The sequence below is a fragment of the Homalodisca vitripennis genome, chromosome 1, assembly GCF_021130785.1.
Source record: "Homalodisca vitripennis isolate AUS2020 chromosome 1, UT_GWSS_2.1, whole genome shotgun sequence".
In the NCBI taxonomy this organism is placed as follows: domain Eukaryota; kingdom Metazoa; phylum Arthropoda; class Insecta; order Hemiptera; family Cicadellidae; genus Homalodisca; species Homalodisca vitripennis.
This window is the reverse complement of record NC_060207.1, coordinates 96515668-96539825: the sequence shown is the minus strand read 5'-3', so window position 1 is coordinate 96539825 and position 24158 is coordinate 96515668. Positions and strand designations below refer to the sequence as shown.

General features: G+C 33.7%; 1 protein-coding gene across 1 annotated transcript in view; it reads right to left on the bottom strand.

Moving 5' to 3' along the window:
* The window catches only part of LOC124367301 (long-chain fatty acid transport protein 4), a 59428-nt gene extending 36435 nt beyond the window's left edge, over positions 1–22993 (bottom strand). Inside the window, exon 1 of the mRNA XM_046824026.1 lies at positions 22703–22993. Within this exon, the coding sequence (XP_046679982.1) occupies positions 22703–22896 (194 nt within the window). The 5' untranslated portion in view covers positions 22897–22993. The remainder of the gene's footprint in view (positions 1–22702) is intronic.
* Positions 22994–24158: the final 1165 nt, after the last annotated feature.

The following is a 24158-nucleotide window of genomic DNA, read 5'->3' as shown; positions in this document are numbered from 1 at the left end:
CTCCACCCCTCCCCCCTCCCCTCGACAATCGCACCGACTAATCGGTTACCGATTTGACCTTCATCCATCAGTATAAAACACGAGCGACAATCATTGCCACCACGATTTTAACCATACTTATTCTTTATTTTATGGCCACAGTTCATCTTAATGATGATGTTTATACAGTTAAAAATTAAGTTAGAATAAAGGATTTCCTGACCGCCGCGCCGCAGTCGGGGGGTCGTGTTGGTTGTATTCTCATAGCCCGTGATGCGGGTCGCAGGATACAAATTTGCTTACATAACAACAGTACGACCTCATCTTTCATGACATCGTAAGAGGAATTCGCTCTAGTTAAAACAATCACGCCACACTATTTTTGTTTGGGGTTGAAATGGGAGGATGTAAAAGAGCTAAAATGTTATAAATTATAAGAAATACAGGTACTTTGTTTAATTCGAAACCCTTGAAACCAATGGCACACCCAGAAATATTCTCCGGGGTTGTCCGAAACACCGGGGAGTTAGGGGTAAGGAAAATGGCCCAGATTAGCAAGGGGGTTCGGGAGCCCTCCCGGGATATTTTTGAAATATAGTTATTTCAAAATCGTTATTTTATAATACTTCTATACTAATGAAAGGATGGCAAATTTCAGGTCAGGGTGTATAAAATTTACAGTAACACTACGCTACCACCAATCACCAGGAAGCTTATATAGAGATAATTACAATCTTCTACCACAAATACAGTTTATAGGAAGTGTATTTAACGAAAACCTAATTCAATCACAACATTAACAAAATATTTAAAAATAGTTAAGTTTAAACCACAAATCAAGACCAAAGCTCTTGATGTCTACTCTCTGTTCAAATAAGTACAGATATCCGAGTTTAAAAATTGATAAAAAACTAACTAATAAACGTATAATAACGAGACTCACATTGTAGTGAAGCTTGTTTATTTTTGCGATTCGATATTAAAACCGAGTATTAACAATAACTTCTAGTTTTTATACTGATAACAACGAACAATTATCGTTTTTGGGCGCTTTTGAACCAAACTGCATCTCTGAAACTTCATACCTCGGTAAATTGTCATCCGAGTAAGACCAAATGCTTATACAAGATAGATACAAGTGTACTGTAATTGAGTATGTAGTTTTAGAATAGTATGACATTAAAGTTGTTATTAAATTACTATCTTAACTTTTATTCTTAACCGGGTGGTCCACAAAATTCGACATTGGTCAACGTTATTGAGCTTGTAGTCATTTTCTTGGGTATGTAATTTTGTAAACCACCCTATCTTAAAATTAATAGAAACTTAAGACGTTTAATTTTTAAAAAAGATTAGATTGAGCACGTTTTGTTAATTTACTGTAACCGGCAACTGCTCGTTTTAACGCGAAAACTCTGTACATTTCAGATCATTGTAATAGTTGTCTATCGATCATCTAGTGGTAACCTGGATCTGTTATATCTAACATCGAAAGAATGATTCTGTCTTTGGAAAAACATAAATGTAACTTTCTTATAAGTGGAAACTTTAATGTAAATATCGTCAAGCGTGATACTAATACAGTTAGGCTGGAAAATCATTTTAAAGCATTAAATAGGCTATGTATTTTATGAAATACAATCCAACAAGAGGACTGTCGTGTTTGGATAGTATAATAACCGACCTAGCGACTAAATCGATTGACTCGGAAATAATTGATTATGGTTTGAGTGACCATGACTCAGTTTGTGCCAATGTTTGGATGACAGATCCAAATATACCTTTCAATGAGAATAATCAAACTGTTAGTGTTGGAAGACGCAACACACCTGATAAATTATGCACTTTTACTAACCATCTCCAAACGATTAACTGGGAATTTGTGGTAAACTCTGTCAAGGTCGCTGAAACAAGGTTTAATTACTTTTTTCAAGTTTTTATAAATGAATTTCATTTTTGTTTTCAGGAAGTGATACTTAGGGTTTAGAACATTAGGCCTACTAGACGTAAATGGTTCACTTCTGAACTCAGAGTGATGAGGGAGAGACTAATGTCTTATCGGGACTTTGTCAAGGTAACAAGAACCTTGGAGGCTAAGCAAGTCTATAGCGCTGCTAGAAAAATGGTAAACTGAAGATGAATGCTGCTTTTATTGAAGGTGCAGTGGTCTGCTGCCTGGAAGGTAATTAGGCAAGAAAGGTCGGGTACAGATATGACAGTTTCGGTTACACCGGATAATTGTAATAAATATTTCCTCGGTGTTGCGGAAGAGGCCTCAAGATGTTCAGGCTGCTCCCTTCAATCCGATGGACATGGTCAGAAGAGCTAATGCTCCAGTGGAATACATGAAGTGGACTTCTATGACAGTGGACCAGATTCTGCAAACGGTTGGGCGTATGAAGGGCAGTAAAAGTAAGGACACTTATTATCTATCGAATAGCCGGGTATATCTTGTTACCCTTGATAGCCTGCTTCAATGCATGTTTAAATAAAGGTGTATTTTCCAGTAAGTCAAAGGTTGTTCGGGTCACTCCAATTTTTAAGAAGGGAAACAGTTCACTGCCGGAGAGCTACAGGCGTGTTTCTAATTTTTGGGAAGGTTTTTGAGTCTCTTATTAAGATTCAACTCCAAAGGTTTCTCGAGGAAGGTGGTTTGGTCTCGGACACCCAGTACGGCTTTAGGAAATGCATCTCCACAGTGAGTGCAGTCCCTCACATGGTTAGTGGTGTACTAGATGGTTTTGAGCATAGGCTACGGCGGTAACACTCTGGGCTTTCGATTGTGTATCACGTGATATATTGCTTGAAAATTAAGGCACTACGGTGTAAATCACTATAACTTGGAATTGTTCAGGCCTTATTTGGGCAGCCAAGAGCAGATTGTCACAGTAAATGGCCGCAGCTGCTGTTGTGCACGGAGTCCTACAGGGATCCGTTCTTGGACCATTGCTCTTTCTTGTTATGGTAAACGACATATCTTGTAACACCGACTCTGATGTAATTTGTTACGCTAATGACACCACTCTGATTGATGTTAATGTTGATATACATGACTGACATATCGATGCAAGACTCACTTTACTCTGTCTCGAGTAGATTTCGAGCCGACATTTTTATGCTCAACATAAATAAAACCAAAGAAAATGATATTTATTTTGGTTGGACACTTGTGAACTTGTAGCCCAGCAAGAGCGGCTATAACTACGTTGTAATTTAGTGCAACCACGATTTAAGAAAAACGCACGTTTGAAAAGACATAATACAAATTCATCGTAAATTATGTGCTGCCATTTAAACAGCAGCATCATTTTACTGACATCGTTACAAAATAACAATATAAGCTTTTGCAGGAAGTAAACACGCGCCTGATGAAGTTTCAAGGTTAACTTTGAACACGCGCTAAGATGAAGAAATGCTGGGGAAGAATGCAATGTACTCTTATTCCTTTATAAGAATATGTTTCGCTGTCGCTGTTTTATTTTATAATTTGAATAGTTTTCTAGTGTCGATCAAATCTCTAAAACTGTACAATGTCTGTCTAACTATAATGCAAATAGTTAACATATTCACTGTTGGTTTATACTGAGTGAATTTGACTAGTGTTTCTTACCCTGCCGTAGTCAACGTATTATATTACGTAATACTAATTGTAATATATATTGTCTCTTTAAATGCATAAAAAGTTCGGGCACAATTTTCTTGTAACTATTTATCAAATTTCTACAACAATTAAAAATATACATAGTCGTAACACTTACGAAATAATAATTTCGGAAAATGGAAAAGACGTAACCAACAATTAGAAAACCAACAGATTTATATTAAGATGTTCATACAGTAGTCAATTTGTGGCAGATTGCTTGGTCTAGATGTGCCGATAAGTATTGACGTAAGCAACGTAAGTCGATAACGTGAGTAATGCTTTCGTTTGCCTTTTAATGTTTGTTATCACCACGTGTAACGATAACATTAACATTGAAATACCAATAAATTTAGATTTATTTTCCATTAAGGGCTTGTTTATTATATTTGGAATAACAATAAAATCGAAATAACTAAAGAACTCATTCATTGGTAACATGACTGCTGTCAAAGTTATTTTTTTCTCCAACATATCAGTACCTAATTCATCAATTTGTAGAGGCCTAATTTAAACACAGGCAAGGACCATACATCGTGAATGGGGAGAGGGGGTTTATAGTATTACCGCTCGTTTTCGGGTGGGGGAGAGGATTTATTTAGTTTCCCAAAGTCCCTCCTTATACTTACACAACAAATGTTTACCATTGATTTAGACATTTAGGGAAAGCTAGCGACCGCTAAACGCTTTGTGCTAACGTCTGTGGTATATAACGCAACATGCAGAAATAGCCTCCACTACGACCATGGTGCCTGACCCCAACGTCCACCGATTGATTGCCTTACATGCAGACGATCACCTTGAAACCGCGATCACGGTCACCAGCATCTCAACCATTTATAGGGCATCCCTAGAGATACTCAGGAAAGTTGGATGGTGAATATCACAAAATATTCCTTATTTTTCTCAGTTTAACTAAATATACTTTTAGGCCAAATGTGACACAAAGATTATTATATTCTGTTACTAATTAAAACAGTTATGACCTAAAACGTAAGTGCGTGTAAAAGACACCCTCGCAAAAATTTGATGTTCTTTGACAAATACGACTTTTACACAGTACACATTTCATTTACTCTAGTAAGATATGTATTTATACAGTTACGTTGACAGCATATAGATAGAAAAATTGAAGTCTATATAGAAGGACCTGGTAAACCCTGCCCTGCTGCGCAGATGCTTACATGGTGAAACTAAAAATGCTGCACAGAAACTAAATAGCGTAAACGTATACTTGAATTAGGTTTCTGTGAAACCATAGCTATACAACCAAGATAAGTATAAAATATTATAAAATGAAAGATTCTGTAGAAAATTGTAATATGTCCTGGGAAGAACTGCATTGAGCATATGAAGAAAGCTGATCAAATTACGAGTACAATCCGGAAATTGAAAAAATGCATGAAAAAGCATTAGCCAAAAGTAAACTTGAGGATGATTATGAAGAGCAGGAGTTCATATGGTCCAGGAATGTAGGCTACTAAGTTAGGTTTTTACTTTTATAATTTCATATATTTTACAAAATGTTCGATTTCCGAAAGTTTTATATTTTACAATCAATGTACCTTTTCTCAAGAACCACTCAAGATATCACGGTATTATTTTAGAAAATTAGACTTACTTAACATTTTCAGCAGAGGAAATCCCAAGACAAAGAAAAATAAAATGTTAGGGCAAATTTTTATTTTTTATTTTAAAAAGTAACTTAAGAAAATTTTATTTTTTTATTTCTTGTATAATAAAACAACTGTCTGCTCATATTAAAGATCAAGGCTCGAACTTTAAAATAAAACATAAACCAACCCTTTATCTGTTATACTGTGTAAAAAAAGGTAGATGGAACTTGTTAAATTTAACATAAAGACCATCCAACTCCTCTTAACTCGCCTATCCCGCTAAAAATGTGAACTGTGACCAAGTGATATTTTCTTTATACAGGGTGAGTCAGAAATATGGTAAAATATTTTAAGACGTGATTGTAGAGCTAAAAATAAGAAAAAAATGTTATATAAAGGTAGGTCCGGAAACACTCCATTAGTGAGTAATGGCTGGCGAAAGATTTGCTTTGTTTTCAGTTCACCTGATGAAATTAAGTGAATCTGAAATGTTTTGTTCTTACTTTTTAACTCAAATAAGGTGGGTTTATAAGGAAAATCACCTGAAAAATCTAATAAAACCACTCTAGAGGTTGTAGTGTGAACAGCTTTTGAGAAAAAGTATGAAATTTGCCAAAAATATAATAACAAAAATACAGTCTTAAATGTTTGATGTCCAATAACATGGAAGTGGTGAAGACAACAACCACAATTTCTACCAAAGTCTATTTTATTATTAACAATTATACTACACAGTATGAAGTTTCAATAAAAGTGATGAATTGTATTTGAGAAATAAATCAATGAAAAGAGACTGCTATTGACAAGACAGTATTCATGTTATCTGCTGATATCCACTATGTAGGTCGCTGATAACAGTGGATTATATCTGACCTTAGCCAGAAAATATTGATTGCCTATATGTCGATACGATACCACGCTCAACATTTAACACTAATAAAAACTGCTAACTGATGGTTAATAGTTCTGATGGAATTTGCTCACATACTTTGTGAATAACCAATTATGCGAAACATTACTGATAACATAGAGAGAGCGTATTAAGTACTACCATTACCGTGTGTTAATCGGTCAAGTAATCGTGGAACATACATGCATACGAAAATCGTCTGACGGATAGATAAACATCACATTTATAAACTTAGACGGTCTAACCATATAAACATAGATTCAGAAAAATTACAACATCGGACTATAATATGTGTTACATTAATCGTGAAACATACATTCATACATACGAAATGGGCCTGACGGATAGATACACATATCACATTATGAAGTGGCCTGTCCATATAAACAAACGTTCAGAAATCGTACAACATCGGACAACGTGTTAGCAAACCAGACCAATGTCAATTGAATTCAAAAAAACAATTGAAGTTTCTTAATTTGTCACATAACTTGTGCAGAGTTGCTAGCGTCATCGGGGTGTTAGTTCCTGGCAGTTTTCACTTCTAGGATGCGCAGAAAATAAAAGATTTACTATCTCACCTAAAATTACTTTTATTCTTTTCGATTAGGATTACTTTTCTTCCAATGACTACGACTGTTTACTCCAGGATTCGGGTTGAAATAGAAATTATTTACATTTTATAAACTATTTCCCTATTTTTTACAAATGTAACTTGAACATCCTGTAAGCTTCAAATAATACCAATATTTCTAACAACAATTCATGGAAATTGACACAGGTGATTGGCCGAGTCAGCCGCTTGCTTGCGTCACGTCGGTGCTGACGGTGCATTGTTTGATGTTTGTTCTTGTTTGTTCTACATCAAGGTCACAGCGTTTATCAAGGATTTTCCTCATTGCTCCACTACATCTAGACTAAAGATGACGTTTGGAATTTTGAAGATACTTTCATAAATTCTGAACAATTTCCATAATTTTGAATATACTAGAATTTATATAATTCTTGTCCTAAATACGTCAGTATTTGCGATATATAAACATATTTCAACCTCACAAAGTAGAAACGATCCCTGGTTTCATAATACGTAAAAGTCTTGCTTTAGTTAGTTCATGGTTTGCGATTTAGTTTATGGTCAATTTTTGCAACAAATGAGTTAGAAACTGTTTTATAGACTGTAAATTTGACGTTACATTTATAATTGTATTGGCAACGGTGATTATCTATAATTAAAAGCAGCAATGCACAAGCAGATCGAATATGACTCACGTATGGGAAATTTAAGTTGCGTAAAATTGACATTAAATATCCCGTAAGGTTTTGTGCTTACAACTGATGTAATAGTGTTACGTTATCGGGACTAAATTCTTCCGATTTTAAATCCATTCGAGGTAAACTTTTTTCTTTATCTACCTAAATTCAATTGTTTAAGGTTGGTATTGGTCAAACTTAATGACTATACTTATGTTTAATCATTAATAAATGCAGACTGCGAAAAATTATGCAAACTTTATTGCATTCTTAGGAGGTAATTAATTATCAACCAGGCGAAATACAGTACAATATAATCATTGCTTGACTTAATATATTACACCATACACAGTTCTCAGAAATACATAGAGTACTAAAAGGGCAATACTGTACAAATTATTTGAGTTTTCATATTATTAGTAAGTAAAATGTTGCACCTTATTACATAAATCAAAGCAATGAAAGAAAGAAATCCAATTATCTTAATTATACTAAAATGTATATAATATTATTTGGCAATTGAGGAGATAAAATTCTAAATAAACCATAATTATTTGTTTCACATAAATCACACTCTAATTTACTGCTTACAAATATGAAATAAAAAGCTCGGTGTTCAGTTTTCAGCGCGGCGCGGCGCTCGGTGCAGAAGTTAGACACCCACTTCCAGTATAAAAACTCAAAGAATAAATAGGCATGTCTCAGCTGTGAAGCTCAGTTCGTAAGTACTTAATCTTACGTCCTCACAGCTGAACAAGCCCACGAGAGGTGACTAGGCCGGAAGTCGAGAGATTGACGGCCACTAACTTATACACAAATATTTGCCTGCTTTGACGTCACCACCAAGGACAAATAGCCAACTTCGTGTGAAGAGTTAAACCAACACACTTCGCTTGATGATTGAGTTGTCAGAACTTAAAAGCCATTGGATTTTCTACGACGTCATAATAGGAAGATTTCACTATCAAATCTGGTTCGCTCTTAGCTTTAGTTGCTGTGCACCCCATCATTCCTGTCTGCGCGGGTAATCTTGGTACGTATTATGTTCCAGTATCGTCCGATAATTGTACGTTCGCCACTACTCTGTATAGAGGCAAGGTATTGCCAATGTAAACAGTAACATCTAAGACTTCAATATTTTACCTACCCATTGCACAGCATTACTGCATGTGACAGCTGGTGAGATGAAGGATTTAAAGCTGGTTTTCATTTGAAGTAAAAAACCAATAAAAGACGTTTAATCACATTTTCCCCTGGAAGTATTATCAGGAGTATAACTTTGCACACAAGAGAATACATCGCCCCAGAAGAATCAACCAAATAGACAATGATTTGGTGTCCAAAAGATAATGGATTCCACAATAAATATCAGAGCCCATCAAGAACCGATTTGCGACCAAGATCACTATCTGGACAAATTAGTAAGCAGAGGAAAAACGTTCACTGTTCTAACGTACCAGCATCCGATCAAGCAACAATAGGACCTGACAGATAGTACCACCTTCAAAGTGAAATTTCAAAGGAGCCAATAGAATACTCGATCTGCGAACGATACACTCGGTTAGGAGAAAAAACAACAAGACGAGAATTGTTTGATGATATCTGTAAGGAGATGTGGACAAAAAATACAGTTAGAGATTTCATAATGTCAAGTAACACTAGAGCAACTGAGAGCACAAAATAGATTGTGAGAAGGGAAAAGAAGATACTGAAAAAGGAAGAAAGTCGAAATTATAAAGGAGAATTCAAGATCTCAATAAAGAAGGTGAAGATACGTACGAGTAGTAATAAAGAAAATCAGCGATGAATTTCAACCGTCAATAATAGGATACATAGCAACACTTAACTACCTAAACTCTACAATGTTGACACTCTCAGCCACACAAGTATTTTCCTGATAAGAATGGCAACGAACCTCAAATAGCAATGAAGTTTATTTCAACAACCTCCTAAAAGCTGAACATATACAAAAGCATAAATTATTTCGGCCAGTTATAAAACATGAGGGACCCTTATGGTACAAAATCGACAAAAATTACACTATTTTAGCGCTAAATAATCATAAGAATATGAAGCATTAACAATCAATGAGACAGACTAACGAATCCGTACCAATAGGGAAATATACAAATGCTGAACGGTCAAGATCCAAAGACTCCGTTGATTTTTTTCTTGAAGGTGGAAGACGCCAGAGTGTACAGGAAATTCGTTAATGCCATCATCGATGCTACACGGAAATGGAAAACCAAGGATCCTTTGGATGGGCCTGGACTATGCGGGTGAGCGTCTGGGGTAACAAGGTCAAAGACCTCATGGAGCTGTAGTGTCTATTGATTGGTAAAGTTAATATAAACCTGAGTAGTAGTAATAAATAGTAAATTATTACCAATATGACCTGCTCTATGTATAACCAATAGGCTAAATCACACGGACAGTCTTTTATTGATCAGGACATACATATAAACATTTCAATGAAGTATGAAAATAATACTGTAATACTAAATAATAACGATTCATAAAATAGTAAATATATTTTAATATATGTAAAAGCCATTAGCACATTTGTTTTCAGTTGTGAAATAAAATAAAATAAAGAATTTAACTCGATTGAGGTAAGAAAGGGATCACGTTTTCCACTCCCATAAATGGGATTAACATTTATAGTAAAGGATGTCGATACTACATTTTTCATTTGGATAAACAAAAAAAGCAATCGACTTCATTAAAATTAGCTTTTCTAACTCATATTTGGCTTAAAACTGTGTTATAAATATTTACAGCACTGTAAGGCAACATTGTTTCCAGACAATCAAAATATGCAACAGATCATAATCAGAGTTTTGTTACAAAATGTTTCAAATTTGTTTACATGATGACACTGCAGTTTGTAAAATTGTACAGCTCACACTCCTGAGGATGTCTGGAGACCTAGTCGTTATGAAGTTGTACTTGCGGCCTTCTTGATTTTTGCCTTCTAAGAAAAACCTATTGCGAGTTGTCTCATTATTTGTGGTTGAGGCGTAGCTAAATGATTTTGTTCGTAGTTCATGTGTAGTCTTGTATGCTATACAGTGTTACATATGAATTTAAATACTTGCAAACCTATATCTTTCAAATGTTGGCAATAAAGTAATCCAATGGTACTGTCCTGTAATATGATTAGTACTTACGATGTGTTTTGGTTTAAAAACAAGCTTTATTCAACTACGTATGGTTTTAATTATATTTATTGTTGCTTTTCTCTTAGTGAATTGAAAAGTCAACAAAACGGATATGTTACTTCACAAAAGTATGCAAATATGATTTGTAATAATGGAAGTTCACGCTTTTAGAGCTTTTGATAAATATTGAATTTGGCATTACCCAAACCATCACAACTAAAAAGTACGTCTGGATAATCTTGAGGCGTAAAAACATCCACCTTATTCAATTCTTTATTCACAAACATCCAGAACCATTTAAAACTTGAACCCAATTACTGATTTATATGATCATATGTCAATTTATTCTTATTGATCATATGACAGGATAGTGTTATAGCATTAAATTGTTCCCAATATTTGAAAGATATCTGAACCCGAAGTTCAACAATACAGAGCGTGCGACTGGGACACAAACAGCCCCGTTAGCTGCACAAAGCGTCCCAGGACTTGTACAGTTAGATACGAGTACGCGACATACCACAGCCGAACTGACCACTACTACATTGTTACATACAGCGTGCAAGGAGCTGTCAGCAGCTTCGTGTTCCGCTAGCCCGTGGAGCTACTATCCTACTCATCATAGTGCCGGAGACCAAGGTCTTCTTACAACGATAGAATTTTAATATCTACCACCACTAGTACTCGTGTACGTACGTGAACATAACGATACTCAAGGAAAACTGGTAAGTTTTGGCTTCAGATTATTTCTATTGAAACCAAAATGGATAAAATAAGCGTATGGCCATTATTTTCCCTTAAGAAGACATGATAACAATTACTGATATTATTCTTTCATTCACCAATCAGGACAAGGTAAAGTCTTTTTTATATGTGTTACTAACTGTAAGAAAAAGAACGTTTTACGGATCAAACTTTTCTACTAAAACAAAACACGTGAGACATTATATATCCCATTCACACCGTTAACTGCCTGCCGTTGTAGGACTGATGTCATTATTAAACAAGATTTTGATTTCAAAATCCATCAGCAAACTGGAAGGAAAATCAATAATTTAAGTAAGAGAACCAAACATGTTGTAAAAAGCTGGGTATGTCATGAGATGAGTGCTGGGGCTTATTGTATACAGAATTGTATTTCACACGGGGAATATCAATAAAAACAGTGAATATTCTTATAGCTCTATATACATATTTTCTATTGTACACACTATAAGCAAACTATATTACAAATGTTATACTATTATATTAGATTATATTACTATTATTACTACATTGTATTGTGAGTAATCTAAAACAGTCGTAAACACAAATCCTCCTGCAATTCTGAGTCCGCAGGTGATAAACAGACATTATGTTCACATCACTCATTCTAACACAAAGTGTATCAGAGCTATCGATTAGACAGAGATTACAGTAATTATAAAAACCGTCTTTGAAACATACACAGTATTCTTACGAAACACTTGTGTATCTAGAACAAAACAATGTTCCATACACCGACGATACAAAGAACCGGTTAAATACAAAGACTCAAAGCAAGAAAATTAAAATCTCTTCCACCATTAGTTTTATGATCCGTGTAAACTATCAGCGAAAACCTAAAATACCAATTTTCATATAAACACAACGAATTTGACATGCACATCTCCCAATAAAGTGACGTGACTTCGTGACGTGGTGAGTTATTAAAATTGTTCTGGTTATATTGGCTATTATTTCGGATTAGGAAAGAGATAGCAATCTCTGGTTTTCACCACTATTTAAGTTTTTCATGCTCTTTAAAATGAGGGGTCACTTGATAGGGGTTTACATTTGAAATTTTTGGGTTGCCCCCAAATTTTCGCATTTTTGGGGGACACAAAAAATTTTCAATATCATAAAATGAAACTTCCCTTCCATATTGCACCACTACCCAAAGGATATCTCCCTATATTACCTATAGAAAAAAGTAGAGGGGGGGGGTCCTGACTTTATATTCACCCTGTATATATATATATATATATATATATATATATATATATATATATATATATATATATATATATATTAAAACCAGAAATCTGGAAGCTTGCAGTCTGAATTGAACTTATATTATTTTAAGTGTGCAAATAAATCGAGGACAGAAAACAGTATTAAACTACGATAGCTTCAGACTGTCGTATCTCCCCACGACGATGACGTCATGGATTCCGATCTCCTAAGAATCATCCTCTAGACGACCGGCTCCCACCGCTTTCGTAACTATTTAAAGCTGAGTATATAAATGAATTGGGCTCAATTATTGAGAGGGCTGTTGAGAGGGTGGGACCCAATGATTCAATGTAACCCCCGTCGTCTAGACATACCGCCATCGGATGTGGGCGACGTGGCGTCCCTAGTCGCTTACAGGGCATTCAACAGCATTTCTCACTGACAGCATTTTATAAATTATATGTTAAGGACCAGGATTGTGTAATCGTACTCACGCATTTTCTCATTGACATTTTATGTCTCGTTACACCTCCCACTTTTTTCTTGTATCTATATGAGGGTATACTAATCAGGTTAAGCTTCAAGCAAAGGTTTCCTATTTGTAGTTTCGCAACACTAAGATGATTATTTACGCCATTAATAGAAGTTTCAGTTATAGAGCACGAAGTTATAGAGGATTAAAGCAGTAATCTGTATTGTTTAGCAACCAAATATGTTAAACTTGTAAAAAGTAAATACGAGTAACGTACATTTGTTGTCTACATGGTTGTTGAAGGAATGATATAACCTTGAGGGCATCGCTTACACACAGTTATGATACTGCTACTAGAGGATTAGGTCAAGGTCAAGAGAGTGACAGTGAGAACGTCTCCGTGTTGTGTGACGCAGCTCGTTAGTAACAGGGCCGACCCTACAGCGTCTGGGCCCTCAGGCTTCCGGGGAACAGAGTTCTTCTTTACAAGTTACATACTGGTAGGCTGTAGCCTACTTGCACTAAAGCCGCGGTTACACGAGGCCAGTAGGCGGGCAGGTTACTTGGAGCAGGTAACCTGACGCAAGTTACTGTACTGGGGACTTGCCGTTGACCCTGTCCATACGACTCAGTTGTGAGCGAGCCAGTGTTTAATTAAGTTGTATTAAAGTGGCAGAAAGTGCATCTTCTGTGTTATCTTATGATGACGTACAAGAAATTACGCGTAATCTTAAACTGGAATTTGTAAGTGAATCCAGTGAAATATTATTGGAAGAACTGGAAAAGAAAAAACTATGGGTGAGAGAGTGGCTTAAGGGAGAGATACCAGTAATGCATCTGTTCGTAAAGCTTTTATTTTAGATTTAGCTTCAGTTATATCAAACCCTTCAATTTTCATAGCGGAAACTATTTCACCAAGGACAGATTCGCGTGCATTCTTGTTCTTTTACAGTTCAGAAAACTGGTCCCATAAGCAAAGCTGGTCCTTGTAAAGTTCCAAAAACTTAATTGTCATCTCTTCGGTCTAACGTGGAGCCATTGAATTTGTACAGTATTACACAAATATATAAAAGTTAGCAATTTAAACAATAAACAAACATCCAATAAAGCACTGTTTGTCACCAATTCGCTCACTTGCTCATCAATCAGTTGTCCACACGGCGTCAGTGCAAGGCAGGCTGTGTGGCAGGTACTGTTTTCGAGTGGTGGGAGGGCAGGTTGTCTACTCCTCGTGCAAGTCGACCTACCAGGCAGGTTGACAGGCAACTTGCCTGTGATTTACAAGTGTGGTCGTCCACACGGGGCAGGTTACTTGCCTCAGGTTGCCTGCTCCAAGTAACCTGCCCGCCTACTGGCCTCGTGTAAACGCGGCTTAAAAGGCAAATGCATAGGGGGCCAGTCTCACAGAGGGCCCGGGCTGACATGTATATGTATTTTAATTACACACTTTTAATTAAAAACAATCCAGTGCTTAAAATGCTTTACAGCTGCTATGTGAATATCTGTTTGTTTGTTTTCAGAAAATACTTTTATGAAAAACTTATTCTGTCAACTTTTATACTTAATATTTTTTTGAGTTTATTGGTCCGACTGTTTACTTACAATAAATATTTATCTTAAAAGTGTGCTCTCAATATATATGAAATTAAATGTTGCAGGTAATGTGAAAAAAGTGCTTTACTTCCTTATACTCAGGCACAAATAAAAAAATTACATTTACTACAAAAAATCCTAAACTTAACACACTTTTTTAAGTAATAAGTAAGTTCTAGAGTGTGTAAAATTGTAGATATATAATACAAATAATACGTGTCTGGGTCCCATAATTTGCCATAGGAGGCTATTTTTACCGAGTTCAGCTGGTATTTCCCACCAATCTTAATTGACGTTGTCATTACCTTCTCTGTCATTACAAGTCATTATTATTAATCAATTAATTATTCTTGCTATCTCACAAGTTGCTACCGTTTAAAATGCCAATCATACTATTTTGGTGTAGTTTAATTTAACCAAACATTTCTTTATAAATACTATTTTAATACTTTTTAAATACTAGCATTAATAACTTTCTTTTCCGCTAAGCTATGTAAGTGTACATGAATGCAAATAATTAATTTATTTCATATATAAATTATAAAAATTCTTAAGTATGGATTTTTTTAAGACAGCATTATAAAAATAAAATCCCAGTTACAAGAAAAACCAACGAAAATGCATATTCTATTCTTTTAGTTATCACACTATGCCCTACTTTTTCTAGTTTTACTATTGCTTTACTGTATATCTCAAAAACACGGTTATAACTAAAAATGGACATAAATCTTAAAAATATAAATCTTGTGCTCAAAAACGCAAAGAAAAGCAAAAGAAAATTGAAAGTAAAAAAGGATATACATATAACATTATTTGACATAAGAATTAAACTAGTTGAAATTAAAGTAGACATAGCCACAACCAGTTCTAGCAACAACCCTAACACTGAAGAAAGCGAAGATCATAATATATGTAATGTTGATGAAGGAAAAACAACATTGGATAACTTCATCTCAGAACCTGATCTTAGTTCAAAATTTAAAATTTTTGGAAGGAATCAGAATGCGTCAGTTGCATTGAAAGTTTGAAATGGAAATGGATAGGGATGGCTTGCTGTTCGGTACTTTTCCTACACAACGTTTGCTAAGTTATACAGAATGCACACTGTAAACGTTTAATTTAACCAAACATTTCTTTATAAATACTATTTTAATACTTTTTAAATACTAGCATTAATAACTTTCTTTTCCGCTAAGCTATGTAAGTGTACATGAATGCAAATAATTAATTTATTTCATATATAAATTATAAAAATTCTTAAGTATGGATTTTTTTAAGACAGCATTATAAAAATAAAATCCCAGTTACAAGAAAAACCAACGAAAATGCATATTCTATTCTTTTAGTTATCACACTATGCCCTACTTTTTCTAGTTTTACTATTGCTTTACTGTATATCTCAAAAACACGGTTATAACTAAAAATGGACATAAATCTTAAAAATATAAATCTTGTGCTCAAAAACGCAAAGAAAAGCAAAAGAAAATTGAAAGTAAAAAAGGATATACATATAACATTATTTGACATAAGAATTAAACTAGTTGAAATTAAAGTAGACATAGCCACAACCAGTTCTAGCAACAACCCTAACACTGAAGAAAGCGAAGATCATAATATATGTAATGTTGATGAAGGAAAAACAACATTGGATAACTTCATCTCAGAACCTGATCTTAGTTCAAAATTTAAAATTTTTGGAAGGAATCAGAATGCGTCAGTTGCATTGAAAGTTTGAAATGGAAATGGATAGGGATGGCTTGCTGTTCGGTACTTTTCCTACACAACGTTTGCTAAGTTATACAGAATGCACACTGTAAACGTTCCTAGGAGAACTGCTGAGTGAGCGCATAGCCTGTGAAAGCTGCCTCAACAAATGCAGCGAAAGCTGCTATCAACACAATGGGTTGTCAAGGCTACTTCTCTCAACAATCAACACAGTTGGAGCTGTTACTATACTATCAATAGTCTCAATTAATTCTTGTGTGCACCTTCTGTGAGATTTAACAAGAACTTAATATTTATTACTGTACCTATGTTACTACTGTATCCAGATGTTACTACTAGCATTCACTGTTTCACAGATCGTTGGGTCACTTCATTTTATAACTAGGTAGTCTGAATGATTTATTCTTGCTTTCTGTAGTCAAATTTTACGATTTCCTTAAAACTTTTAAAACTGTGTTACTACTAGCATTCACTGATTCACAGGTCGTTGCGTCACTTCATTTTATAACTGGAATGAATGAATGAATGAATGTTTATTCCATCAACTGTACATGAAATACACTTACAAATGACAATAGGTAGTATGAATGATTTACTCTTGCTTTCTGTAGTCAAATTTTACGATTGCCTTAAAACTTCTAAAACAATTTATAGTTGTTTTTACATAAAAACCTGACCTGATCAAAACAATCTGCTCCAAGCAAAAGATTTCAAAAATCACATAAAAAAGGAATTTTGGAGAATACATCTATATTTTAAAAAACCAACTTTTTTCAAATTTCAAATTGCATGTGTAGTTTTCCCCCAAAAAGTTCCATGAACTTAATTTACAAATGGAAACTGTTTCCTTTGTGGTTGGTGTACTACTAAAATAGGAATAATACCAATAAATTTAGTGCTGACTTTGTTTTCCATATCACAACACTCATAACTTCTTGTAGAAATTTTAAGTTCATATTTTACTTTTGAAATATTAATAGAACCTATTTAAACTTTCAGAGAAAATTAAGCTATGGAAAAAACTGTCTATTATGTAAATACTCTGCAATGAAAGCTCAGTATAATAATCGTTAATTTTTATTTACACACAATCAATATTTAAAATCTTATTTGCAACATCCCAAGAGGACCATTAAGATCATCTGCAATTTTTGTATATTCCAAAAATAGAATCCACCACCAAATGTAAAGCAGTATCTATTTCTATCCCAATGCCTAAAATCTAAATCTCTCGAAGTTGTTGTGAACAATTCATAGGGTTCACACATACTTCGCCTTAGGCCTACAGTTAATACAACACTCAAATTATTGCCAAGTAACTCCCTGTGTATTAAATACTATTAACGGCATGTTTGCATTAAATTATTATATAAGTAAATATATTTCATTTACTTACTATAACGTCATGGAATGATGTCTGAAATTTGCATTCACCCAGTTCAAGATCTTCAACCATAGTCCTCAGAGGCGTAATACAAGTTACACAGACTTTGATGCAGTAACAATAAAATGTAGCAATTTGACTTCAATAAGACAATAATCATTCAAAAATTAATCAAAACAATAAGATTGAATAAAAGTACAACAAATAATATTTCAAACTTGTTACATTTCTTGGTGTTGATTTTAAATATTAGAAAATATAACAAAGCATCACTTAGTTATCTATCCTAACATTATCATTCTCAATGTAACTGTTTTTCTTTGTAGAGTGTATTTGATAAAATCATATCTATCTCTGTAAGTGTTCCAAACCCAGCTTTCTCCAGTAATTACATTCTAATGATACCAAGTAGAATGGACAATAAATAACAATAATAATTTACACAATAAGTCGCCTAAACCTGTGAATATTTTATAGATAGATCTATCTCCTCTTCTATATTACAATTTTTGTAATTTTTACTGTTGCTTTTCCTGGTAAAACATTTGAGTTCCTGGCTGATTTTCTAGTTGCTAGAAAAAAATGAACAATTTGTATAGGCCTCTCAGATTAATATAATGTTCTGTGATAACTTGTTTGCAAACCATTATAAGTTTGTGTCTAACATTGATTTAAAAATGCAAGTTTAGATAAATTTGGGGTTTTCATATCTACAAAATAGAATGGAGCACAAATTTATTTTGATCAAGCCATTTATTTATATGCAACGTCACCTCTTCATTATTATCGATTCATACTGCATGCTTGTATTTTATGCATCCAGGGCAAATTTAGATTTAACAAGGATTTAGGTATTGTATTTTATTTATTATAATTATTATTATTATTACTGTAAAGAGGAGTTAGAAACTGCTATTCCCCATAGTTGAGACCAATTTTGGTCTATTATTATATAACCCTGCTAATTTTGCTAAAAGGTTTTAAATAGAAGTTAAAAAAAGAGCAAAATACTTTTACGGTTCACAGTTGCCATTTCTTTTGGTAGCATAGTAACCTTTCCAAAGTAGTTAACCTTTTACGAGAGGCTGCTTTGAATGAGCAAAGAATATGTGCTACCATCTTCGGTCTTGCTTGTATTGTACGCTACTAGTCTCAGTATTCAGAATATTCTCCATAGATATAATGTAAAAAATGAAACCATGACACCTTTATCTATTACCATATAGAGAAATCCCGACACTTAAAGGAACAAAAAGGAAACTTAAGGCATATGTTAGAGATAAGAATACATGCTAAATAAAAGGGATTTTATACATGCAAATGTATAAAGAATCTTATTTGTCGGAGTCCTGGAGTCAAAGAAATTCTACATTGGTTTCATATCCTTTGTATGTTTAGTTACAATATTTTATTTTTACCACATTTATGGTAGTTTTATTTTTATTACAAAGCAGCCATCACCACAATCGAATCACGGTATTAAATTATTGATTAAAAATACCTAAACTATTGAATACAAAAACATTCTAATTATAGTTATTTTTAATTACTTTCTGCCAGTTCCTTTTAATGTTTTGAACAGCAATATTGCTCCAAATTAATTCAAATACAGTAAAATCAATTGTAAGGTATTTGAGTAAAATGTAGATGTATATGTGTTATTTATGTCACAAGTTTTTGTACATGTTTATCACTCAAAATAGTGAAAAGTAACTAAATGTTACATGTTTTGTTTGTTACATTGTAATAAATACATATAGCCTAACTATATGTATATTTATTCATAACTAAATTATTACCTTTTTACGTATAAAAACTGCTGAATTATAAGTAATTAAAAATAAGTAATAAGTTATAAGTAATTTGAAATTTCCAAATGTAAATGCGGTTCCACATTTTGGTTTTGGTAGTTCGTGGCCGCTTATTATACTGCAGCCCAATACAAATATTCAACTTAAACAGGCTTAAATCTATTCATAATTAAAGACATTTTGGGGAAAATTAATTATGATCAATAAAGGCAGTAAACATGTTTTTCAAATACGATGCAATAATTGATCATGTAATATCCATTAATTCAATTTATCCCCTATCACTCCAGGATCTGAAGAAATTTAATTTCTGTTAATCCGTCAGCACGATATTTTGAAAACGAACTGACCTATAAAATTGAAATTGTGCAAAAAGAAGAACACTGAGTTCGATGATGGTACAAGTTACTCTATATGGTATTTGGCAGTGTTGAAATATTTTTTTATTGGGTAACCGTGATGGCAACGATAAGATATCTTAACATGTGATATATTAACACCTACATCATTTTATGGTGACTTAGTGTGTAGACTTCTGTTATTTACACACTGGCTATTTAAACACTGGCAAGACATCTCTAGAAAGATTTCATTTGCAGACTTGAAATTTTGAACGAAACTTCATTCCCACATAGACAAGAATAAACTGATGGTGCATGTCTAACCATTTAATTTGACTGACAGTCATTGAAATCTATCACTTGGTTTGCTGATACAGTTTCTCTTTAGTTTGTTGGGCTATGTTAAATTTCTTTTCCATCTGGTTGTCGGTTGTTCTATCTATCAAATAATGAAATGATCTATAGACTTGAAATACTGCATTAAACCTCAGTGAAACATGTTACACAACACACCTAAATAGTGAATAGTAATTTATTTTAGGCTTCTTCTGCAGATTTCATATTGCAATCATGTTCACAATAGGATTTCAAGTTTTGCATTTTTGCTGGCCATGGTGGCTCCCAGAACCGAAAACCAACATCCGAAAATAAACATGTGTATTTGATATGGGTAATATGGGCATGAACAGTATAACAAACAGCTTTTGATTAAGTTCTGCTGTAATTTCCATTGATTCCAATTAAACTTTGTAGGGAAATTATATATTTCCGTAATATTATTATTTATCAGTTTAGCAACCACTTATGATAAGACATGTATGCACCATCATCGAACTCAATGTTACCTGTATTTAAGTGAAGATTCATACAAAATTCTGCGTCTACATGGATATATTCATTCTCGAAATATCCTGTGGACAGAAGGAAGGTTTACCAGTTACCAGTTAATGTTTATTAATGTTCAGCGAATTACATGTCCAATTAATTTATTCCACTTCTTATTGTTAAAATTATGTTGATATATATCCTATATATCCAGTTAGGACTAATCTTAATCAGTAATGATTCTAACAAAAAAGAAGAGACATTTCAATTATATATATATATATATATATATATATATATATATATATATATAATTTAAATATCTCTTCTGTTAAGAATAAATCTACTTAATACAGTTTAGTGTACTAGGTTTAAATGACTATGTTTCACAACTGTGACATATGGAGATTGACAGTAAGGGGCACCATTGTTTACAAAACAGCTGACCCCAGGGTGAACAAGGACCCTGTGACCAAAACTCCACTCTACTCGAGGTCAAAGTGCCTGTAATTAAAGAGTGTTTTACATCTACTGCCACTTTGCTACTTTGATTCCTAATAGCAAACCTCTCTTCAAAACCTTGTTTGTTCATCCACAACACGCTTAAAAAACATGGGTTTTATAGATTGTTTTAATAGTGAATTATTTCCAAAGAGAAAGCATCTCACAAAATACATGCCATAGGATCTCTACTTAAATAGAAACCCACAGTTCATAACTTGTTACTAGAACTAAAGAATACGATTTACTTGTGTCTGTTTTGCTACCAATGATACACTGAATACATTAATCTAGGTGAATGTATGCAAACTAAACCTTTTCAGCACTGTAACACTCATAATGTAGTAGCTTACTTCCTGAAAAACAGTTTCCATCTGTCTCTTGCTGTTTAAATGTACAATCTATTATGACAAATTTTTTTGTTTACTGTATTACATATCCATTGCGCCTCTATACTGAATGAAATCCACTAATCTAACTCATATTATGTATGTTAAGATGTCTGCCGCAGTAAATGTGTTAACCATTATTCATCAATTTTAAAATTCACAAAAATGTACACAGCGGCCTAAGAGAATTTATAGATAAGTAAAAGAATCATAAAATGTGCTTTTTTGTATACTTTATATTAAAAAATCAACTACAAGGACAATTCAATTTAAATAGTACACAAATTCACCTTTAACACACACTACACACTACACACTTACACTACACTACACTACACACACGCACACACACATGCGCGCACACACTTTATATACACTATATAAGCTTGAATGTATAATTTAAAGAATATAAATTTTAAGTTTATTGATTATTTCCATAAAAAACTTGAATACGTTATATTTTTGAATTTTGGTATCTTTTCAGTTTAAGCAAACTCAATTTATTAATGATAAAAATTTTAAAAAATATATAATTGACTAAAATTTTTATAGTTGCCTAGGCCCAGCTAAAATTTAAGTTGGTTCATCAAATTTCAAGTAAAGTGGTATTCCACAAAACAATTTTAAACACTCAAAATATCCTAAAAATTTGTTCACTAAATAAGACAAGGTAATTGATATTTTATAGCAGAGCTATATTCAGAATAAATTTTAAAATTTTAACCAACAGTGTTTTAACTAAGATCAAAACCATTTACCCTAACAGCCTGCAGGAAGTGAACATTATAAATATAGCAGTGTTCAGAACATAGCAGACCCATACAGTTTAAAAATGTATAAAATAAACATTAGATTAGGATAATGAATTTGGAATTTTAACTTTATGCGAGCATAAAAAGGAACCTTCTCATTCAAGTATATCCATGCAACCGGCACAACACCACACCCTAATATTATTTGTCTCTAACATTAATATAGGTAAAAACGCAGAGTAAGCTATTTTATATAATAATAGGATTTCTTCATCATTAAGTGAGAAATATAATTATTTTAATTAGTATTGTCAGAAATATTCTTAGTTATCAGTGTCTGATTAAATTATAATTACACATAACCTAAAAATGACATACCTCATATCTCTTGGGAAAGTTTGCACTCCTAAGTAAAAGGACCGATAGCGTTTTTCGGTAAAGAAAAACCAAAAGCACAAAACTATCACGAATTGCTTCCATCTTTCAATGAAAAGCGATGATGACACTATGAAAACACTAAAAACAAATCCGGCTGTAGAAAGCGCCGACAGCAAACCTTTCTCTCCAGCCATCACTGTCGGACTCGTACACAACCGAGCAAGACCGGCTAACAAAACGTCAATTGCGCCTACGAGTATGAGGGAGAGCGAGAGAGTGCCCTGGTCAGACAGCTGTTCTGCTCGTGACAGGCTGGCCACCACAACCTCCCGTAATTTACCTTTCGCATTAAGTGACCCTCTTCTTTAGCTATAGTCAGTTGTAATACTCGGCGGGAGAAGTGAGCTGGTCAAATTCAAGGTCATCAATTTATTACGTCTGCCTGTCTAGTTTTAAGTTGGTTAAGAGAAGAGAGGGGGAGTTGTTATAACTTCGTCCTCAATTGAGATCTGCTCAGTAGCTTGCACTGATACCTATAATGAACCTATAATTTTATCACATGGCGGGATTAAGAGATAACTTCCGAGGCAGAAAAAATTACATTTGAGAATACAGGTGTAATGGATATTTTGACATTCTATTTTCAGTTAATCATTTCTATGTTCATATGTTTTGATTAAAATGTTAAATGATGTCTTATTCTAAATTCAAACATTTCAAGTTCACTTTAAATTTATTTATCCCACTGGGCAAATAGCAATAAAACTAGATATTCAGATCTAAAAAAGTAGTGGATCTAAAAACTGTGGGGCGGCTTGAATGAACGATTAATTCGTGTAGCCTACATATAGGTAACGTCACCATACATCCCACTTTGAGGGTTAGACATTAAATATTCAGTAACAATATGTATACTGTATAGCATATTTTTTTTTTTCTTTCAGTTAATGTTAAAATACAAATATTATTGCAGGAGCATAGATAATAACGAAGAACTAACTATTTGTTTCTATTCTATCCCTCCAATTAAAAACAAGTAAATTCATCATGTGTGTTCGGCTGCGCTCGGAACCGCTCGGCACTATTCACATTTTCCGTGCGAGTGATGTAGTGCTCTAGTTTCGTTAACGTTTGTTGATTATTTACGTCTTTTAAAATGCCTAAACGGAAGTAGGCCTACTTATTCAAAAGTTACTTACAGGCTAGATATCTTTTTATACAACAAACAAATGGCACATACAGCAGTAACTTTGTTTGTGGAAAATGTTGCACGGAGTTTAACGTTGCTCATGTAGGATCTAGAGTCATTGATAATAATTTAAAGTCCAAGAAACATATAGCTCCCGACCAAGCTACTCGCTCCACTAAAACCATTTCTTCATTTTTCAAATGCAACGTCCTGAACAAAAAAAGTCTGGATGCTTCTGCTGCCCAAGGTGGGCCTATTGCACTGTCC